This window comes from Cebus imitator, unplaced genomic scaffold, assembly GCF_001604975.1.
Source record: "Cebus imitator isolate Cc_AM_T3 unplaced genomic scaffold, Cebus_imitator-1.0 Scaffold261, whole genome shotgun sequence".
In the NCBI taxonomy this organism is placed as follows: domain Eukaryota; kingdom Metazoa; phylum Chordata; class Mammalia; order Primates; family Cebidae; genus Cebus; species Cebus imitator.
The window spans coordinates 2,462,911-2,470,798 of record NW_016107576.1 but is presented as its reverse complement, the minus strand read 5'-3'; the positions used below and the strand labels follow the sequence as shown (position 1 = coordinate 2,470,798).

Sequence of the window (7,888 nt, the reverse complement as noted above, 5' to 3'; positions counted from 1 at the left end):
AAAACCAATAAACTAGACATCGAAGGTCTTTTTGTAATTCTGAAAGGTGCAATACTCAATAAGTATGTGAACTGTATGATTATGCATGAAAACCATGATATCAATATTCATAAACCAAAGACCACAAGAAAGAAAAGGCCAAATAAACACACTTCTGGTAAGAGACTTTACCTCTCAGTCGATGGGAGATTAAATGTATAAAAACAAACAGGAATATAGAGGATTTAAATACCATAAACAATTCGGTACAACTAACTGGTAAGTATTAGATTTTGTACCTTGAAACACTTTTCCGAGAGCTTATGAAATGTTATTGAAAATTGACCACTTACAAAGCTAATTGAGTTTTAAAAAACAAAGTACTGATTAGACACCATTCTCTGCTCATAATACTAGTAAGTTAGGTTGTAATAACAAAATCAGAAAACAGACCCTTCTAACCGAAAATTTAAAACTTTTTTAAACCATTTGGGTCAAGGAGAAAATACAAATAAAAATACTTTTCAGAAAACAACAAAAATAAAAATACTACATATCAAAATCTATGGGATGCAGCTAAAGCAGCACTCAGAAAAATGTATAGCTTAAATGCTTTAATTAACAAGGAAGAAAAGAAAAATAAAGAACTAAATACAAAAATTAGCCAGGTATGATGGCGTGCCCTTGTATGCCAACTTCTCAGGAGGCTGAGGTGGGAGGATCCCTCGAGTCCCAGAGTTCAAGGCTGCAGTGAGCTATAATCATGTTGCTGTACTCCAGCCTGGGCAACATGTGGAAACCCTGTCTCTAAAATAATTAATAATAAATAAGTTTTGGGTTTAGAGATTGGCATGTGTGCAGGGGGAGGGGCATGTACTTTATTCAAATTATTGAGTAAAATGTCTTACCCTCCACCTTTCTATTTCTTATTACCCATAATTATTGATAGAACCTGCTTATTTTGGAAATTACTGCTGCTACAAGGAAGATTTTCTCATATTCAAACATTTATATGAACACATGAATGCATAAAAGTAAGATTCTTTCTCTCTCTCTCTCTTTTTAATTTACAGGCATAGATATTCTTCATCAACTAGGCCTTGGAGGCAAAGATGTAAGACACTCATCATCAGTGACTGCTGTACCATCATCATCTACACCATTACCTCAGGGGGTCCATTTAACACAATTAGGTGTCATTTTAAAAAATGATGCTTATATCGAGTCTCCTCTCATGAAAATTTTACCAGTCAACTTAGGGCAGCCGTTTACAATATTAACTGGGTTACAGTCACATCGGGTGAACAATGCATTTCTCTTCAGCATTAGAAATAAAAATAGACTGCAACTAGGAGTACAGTTACTACCTAAAAAATTAGTAGTACACATTGGAGGAAAGCAGCCTGTAGTTTTCAACTACAGTGTTCATGATGAGCAATGGCACTCATTTGCCATTACTGTTAGAAATCAAGTTGTCTCAATGTTTGTTGAGTGTGGAAAGAAATATTTTAGCACAGAGGCTATTTCAGAAGTTCAGAGCTTTGATTCTAATAGTGTATTTACCTTAGGAAGTATAAATAATAATTCTGTCCATTTTGAAGGAATAGTATGTCAGTTAGATATTATTCCTTCTGCAGAAGCATCTGCAGACTACTGCAGATATATGAAACAACAGTGTCGCCAAGCAGACAAACACCAACCTGAAACAAGCCTTCCTTGCACAACTCTCATACCAACTAAGATACCAGAACATTCTCCCCTGCCCAAACGATTTGCTGAAAAATTACTGTCAGAGGATTCATTTACTCAAGACAAAAGCATTCCAAATATCATAAATAATGATTCTGAAACAGTGTATAAGAGACAAGAACACCCAATATCAAGATCGCAGTTATCTTCTCTTCAGTCAGGAAATGTCTCTGCTGTGGATCTCACAAACCTTGGGATTCAGGCCAAAGAAATGATCACTGAGGAAGATACTCAGACAAATTTAAGCCTGTCAGTGACCCCTCATCGCCTCAGTGAGGCAAAAATGAATACCAAGAAGAAATTTAATTCTCTCCTAAACGTACCTGGCAATATGACGCAACATGATGGTAGAGCAACTGGTCTCTCACTGTTTAAGAAGATGCCATCTATTCCACAAATAAAACAAGATACAATGACTAATCTCAAGAAGGCTATCACAGCAAATCTGCACACTAATGAACTCACAGAAATGGAACAGATTTTAAACACAACCTTGTTTAGAGAGACAAATGAGCCATCTGTGGATAATCACCTTGATAAAAGGAAAAAAGGTGAATTTTATCCTGAAGCTCCGTATCCCATAGAAAATAGCTATGAAACTGAGCTTTATGATTATTATTATTATGAGGATCTAAATACAATGCTCGAAATGGAGTATCTGAGAGGGCCAAAAGGAGACACTGGACCTCCCGTAAGTTTTTTTTTTTTTTAATTTAATATCTCTTAATATGCTAACTTACAATACATATTAAAGAGAGTTCTCTGGATCAAACAACACATAACAGATACAATCCATCATAGAAATGCATCCTGGCACAGTAAGAGAATTTATGAATTTATGCTTGCTGTAACACATCTGCCAGAATGTAACCCTGGCTCAAATACTGTGCTTTTATTCTTCAGTTGGTAGGCTGAAAGGTTACTTAATTCTGGTAAAGTTGTGGGCAAACTAGTTTTCTTGTTCATTTGAAATTAAATCAGGAATTCAACTGCTAAATATAGGTCATCATTCTTTGTATTTTGAAAATCATAGAATGAATTCATAGTCAAGGATATAAAATATATAGTAAAGAAAAAAATATATTAAATATACCCACTAAATATTCTTACAGCAAAATAGCATCTAATGGATTCAAATAGAGTTTAAAACTTACTTTAGATAGAGATTATTGTGTAGTGAATCACTGACTATCCTTAGTGATATGGTCAATTTATGTTTATGGGTTAATTAAGGCTCCCCTTGCCTAACACACACAAAAACACCAGTTATCAATCAATTCAATGGGAAATAAAACAGCCAAGGCACTTGTTTAATATCTTATAAACAAAACTGTGAGATGATAGACTGAATTTTTCAGCTCTGAATTTCTTTTGTTATATAGGTGGGAGTTAGAGATCAACATTTGAAAATTTCTAAAATCATTTAAAAACCACTTAAAGCCATTTAAAATCACAGTGTTGAAAATATTGTTTTCACCTTTCATATTTGTATACCTTAATTTACCTTTATGGCTTTAGAAATTTTTTTTTCAAAATTGCAGGTAGACTAAAATATGTGTTATTAAATTAAAATAAAAATTTGAGTTTTTGGTTTAGCTTTAGAAATCACAGAATGGGAGAGGGTGAAGCCATTTTCTTAGCTTGTGTTTTCTTTGTGGTTATTCCTAGATGTGATTTGATAGGTAGTGAGCCACTCTTGTTAGAGTAAATATTTAGAAGTTTAAAAATAAAATGTGAAGAATATACTTTTATAGAGAAATAAGCTCTTTATGACAATTATCAACATATTGGTCATAAAATGGAATCACTGGGGATGTCATATTAAACAAATAGTTATGGAAGCCATTCACTTTTTTCAGAAAAAGTCAGTCTGATCAGATGAGCATTGATCTCTTCTATAAATTCAAAAATAGTCATTCAGTATTGGCAGGTGAAGCAGAAATATTCAGCAGATACTTACATAGTCTCTGCTATATGCAAGGCAGGAACACAAAGTATGTATAACCCAGTCATTGCTCAGAAAGAGCTTATGTTTCATAATGAGAATAAAGGAAGCACATTTATAACTATTTAATATATCTTGTGGTAAAGTAGGATAAATGCTGAAGAGGGATGTGAATTAAGTATATGGGCAAGAGATGTTCAAAGGTTAAAAAAAAAATAGGATTTTTTGATGGAGTCTCTATGAAAGGTCACTTAAAGCTGAGCTATTCAGAATAAGTTCTGTGGACAAAGTTAGGTATGACCTAAGTTCTACGAATGGGTAAGATTTTGATAGGTAAGAGGACTAGGTGAGTTTTTATAACAGCATAATCGCTATCGTTTATTGAGTTCCTTATAGAAGATGCTCTACCAGTCTCTTTATGTATATTATCTTAAAAGAACTTTGTAAAGTAGTAGCATTATCCTCATTTTTCGGGTGAAGAAACCGCAGCCCAAAGGAGTTAATATACTTGCCCACAATTACATTGTTGGTAAATGATAGAGCCAGGATTTGAATCCAGTTTTTCTTCTGCTAAATCAGACAAAGAAAGATCCAAGCTTCATGGTGTCAGCTTGTGGACTTTCTTAACTGTCAAATGATCATTCTAACTTTATCTTGCTCTCAAAGGGAAGTTTTGTAGGTTTCTAAGCAGAGGTATTAATCAGAAAGTTGGTCTGGTAACAGTGCCCAAGATAGGAAGTTTCTGTTACCATCTTGGTGTTAAAGGACTAGAACATTACCTAGGTTATCAGCAGTGAATATGCAAAGGAAAAGTAGGATTTAAGAGATTCTGAAGGAAGATTTCGTAGAACTAGGAAATTAATGGGACCTAGGGACCAAGGAAAAAGGAAAAGAATAAAAGATGACTATCACATTTTAAGCTTGTAGATTGAGAGAATAGTGATACCACTATTAGAAACCGTAATTAAGAGGGGAAGTCAATTTTAGAAGAGAAAAATGAAACATTTAAAAAACTGTTGGTAATTAAGCTGTTAGAAGAGTTGGAGAAACTGAAGCAAAGAACAGATGTCAAGGCTGGGGATATAGATTTGGGAGTATTCCCATCAGATTATAGTTGAAACTATAGAGTTGGATAAGATTTTCAAAAAGAGGAATGTGGCATAGGGTCACCAGTCAAATCAGGGGGACGTTCACTTTTTGGTTATAGAAAGAAAAAGTAGAAGGGTGTTGAGAAATCAGATAGGAGAAAAGAACAGTGATATCTGCTTATATATATAAATATATAAATATATAAATATATAAATATATAAATATATATATATATAAGCAGTATCAGAAGGCTAAAGAAGAGAGTTTTGAGAAGGAATTGATCAGCAGGACCAAAAGAGACAGAGAAGTCAAAGAGAATGAGGACTGAGAAAAAGGGGTAATCTGTTGGCTATTTTGATGAGGAAGTCACTGTTGAACTTTGAGAATCCAACTTCAGCACAGTATAGAAGATCTTAGAGAGCTAATGAGTGACTGAATGCTGATAAAACAATGAACTTGTTTTACTTCTTGAAGTAGATGTGACTGAAAAGCCTGAAGCCAGCCTGGTTTTTCCTACTTTTAGGTGACAATTTTTTCCTGCTTATATACCCATGCAGTTCTTTATCTTTGAAGTTCTTTAAATCTATTAGGTTCTGAATCAGGTTTTTTGGGGGTACTCCTTTTATCTGAAGATTATTTTTTATTATAGAAAGACCTCCACTTATAATAATCAAATATTACTTGGTTCCCTTTTTCTAAATTCTTCGGGCATACCAGTTTGCATATGTTGAATGTCATTTGTGATGACGAATGGCATTTATTATCTTCTCTACACACCTGTCATTATGATTGCTCTTTTCCATTTCATTTTGTGTAAACTGATTTCTTCTATATATTCCTATCCCTTCATTGATTTTTAAGTTATATTTAATCAGTTTTTATTGCTCTGACATGACTTTCATCAAAAAGTTTCTTTTTTGCTCTTTTATATTTTTAAATCTTCCAAGGTCTTCTTTGAGCTTCATTTTTGCAGATTAATGTCATCTTGAAATTCTTTGAATATATAGTGAACTATATAACTTAACTCTTTCTCTGTTGTATAGAGTAATTCCTCTTCTGGTAAATGATTTTCATTTACTTTAAATTTCTTTTCCTGTCCTCCTACTTTTCCCTTCCCCATATATATATTTATAAATTCTCTACTGATTCCTCTCTGGTTGTTATTCATTTTTAAAATAAAGGTAACTCTATCTGGGCTATTTGTTTCAGAATGATATAGGGACAGGCATAGAGAAGTAGGGTGGAATGCTACGGAGTCAAATTTAGATTGCTGCCTAAAACACCATCTTACCATATTTGTTTTGTCTTCTACTCAGAGGCATGTGTCCTCTCATGTTCATGCACAGTTTGTTGTGAAGCCCTTTGTATCATAGGCTCTCTGAGGAGTGATAGGGTGATTTGTACTTTTCTTGTATTTCGTCTCCACTCACCAGAGAGGGGTTTGGTTGTAGATCATATAATGATATGTTTTTCTTCTTCAACTCCACCTTTTCTACTCTTGGCTCTTTGAGTTTGGGTTTTTACAGGGTCATGAATCATATTTCTTGTGGTTGCCCATTCCTTTAAACCTTATTGTTGTAATAAAAAAAAATTCTTGAAATGGATTTCCAAGACTAATATATGTCCAAGGTTTGAGGTCTGAGGAGGTTTTTGGTTTTGGTTATCTCTTAACACCTTCGTTCCAAAGTTCTCAGTATTGGGCAGATAATCTTCATATTTCTTGGTTGCGGCTATGCTCTTTCCTCGTTTCACTGGGGATGAAGTTTTCCTCCTTTGATGCTTTTTGTTGTTTACAGCTGGTTTTGAGGGAGGGAGGATAGTCTGAAAAATGTTTCCACTCTGACATCTTTTATCAAAAGTCTCTAGAGATCTTTTAAAAACATGAATCAGATAACGTTATTTATCAGCTTAAGTCCTTCGGTGGAAGATTATAGCACTTAAACTGAAACTCTTTATCCTGACCTGGGCAGTAGGTGATATGGCCCCTGCTTACCTCTGCAACTGTGTCTTGCCCCACTTTCCCCCTTGCTCTATTAGTTTTAATTCCTCAAAAAGACTGTGTCTTTCCTTTCTTTGGTTTGGTTTTACTTATGTCCTCATTCATTCATTACTGTCTTCTGGAATTTTATTTTCTTCTCTTTTCTGGCTTCAATTCATCTTTTAAGTCTAACTATATACTTCTTCAGAAAAGCCTTCTCTGACATCACAATACAAATTAGGTCCACTATGCTAATCTCTTTCTTGGTTGCCTATTCTTTTCCTCCATATCACTAAGTAAAATTTGTAATTATGTGTTCATCTGGTAATGTGTGTCTTTTTATCTAGACAGGAAACTCCAGGAAGGCATGATGCTTTATAATGCTTGTTGAGTAAGTGAATGAATAAATTAAAATAGGAATGTTAGACGCAGGGCCTCCAACATTAACTGACCAGGGTTTATTATCTTTTAGAAGTATTGGTCTATCAGATAGATTTACCTTAGTGTATATATTACCCTAGTAGTAATAACATATAACATTTAGTCAGTGATTGCTGTGCCTCATGCATACTTTTAAAAAGTTAATTAGACTACAGTTTACTGGTTAGCTACTGTATGCCAGGCACAGTGACAGGTGTTTTATATACAATAGCTTTAATTCTTTTTAATTTTCTTTTTTTTTCCCATTTATTTTATTGCATTTTAGGTTTTGGGGTACATGTGAAGAACATGCAAAATTGTTGCATAGGTACACACGTGGCAGTGTGATTTGCTGCCTCCCTCCCCATCACCTAAATCTGGCATTTCTCCCCTTGCTATCTCTCCCCAGCTCCCCACCCCCTACCTTCCCTCCCCTATTTCCCCCCAACTGACCCCAGTGTGTAGTGTTCCCCTCCCTGTGTCCATGTGTTCTCATTGTTCAACACCTGCCTATGAGTGAGAACATGTGGTGTTTGATCTTACGCTCTTCTGTCAGTTTGCTGAGAATGATGGTTTCCAGGTTCATCCATGTCCCTACAAAGGACACGAACTCATCATTTTTGATGGCTGCATAATATTCCATGGTGTATATGTGCCACATTTTCCCTATCCAGTCTATCGTCGATGGGCATTTGGGTTGGTTCCAGGTCTTTGCTATTGTAAACAGT

The 7,888-nt window shown here is 34.7% G+C and overlaps 1 protein-coding gene across 5 annotated transcripts in view; it reads left to right on the top strand.

Annotated features, from left to right (window-relative positions):
* COL24A1 (collagen type XXIV alpha 1 chain) overlaps nucleotides 1-7,888 on the top strand; it is a 376,867-nt gene that overhangs the window by 21,317 nt on the left and 347,662 nt on the right. For all 5 annotated transcript variants that reach the window (XR_005195651.1, XM_017499851.2, XM_037728289.1 and 2 more), the window contains exon 3: nucleotides 1,053-2,419. Coding sequence is in view for 4 of the 5 variants with exons in the window: in XM_017499851.2 (XP_017355340.1) it covers nucleotides 1,053-2,419 (1,367 nt within the window). In the remaining variant the exon portion in view is untranslated. The remainder of the gene's footprint in view (nucleotides 1-1,052; nucleotides 2,420-7,888) is intronic.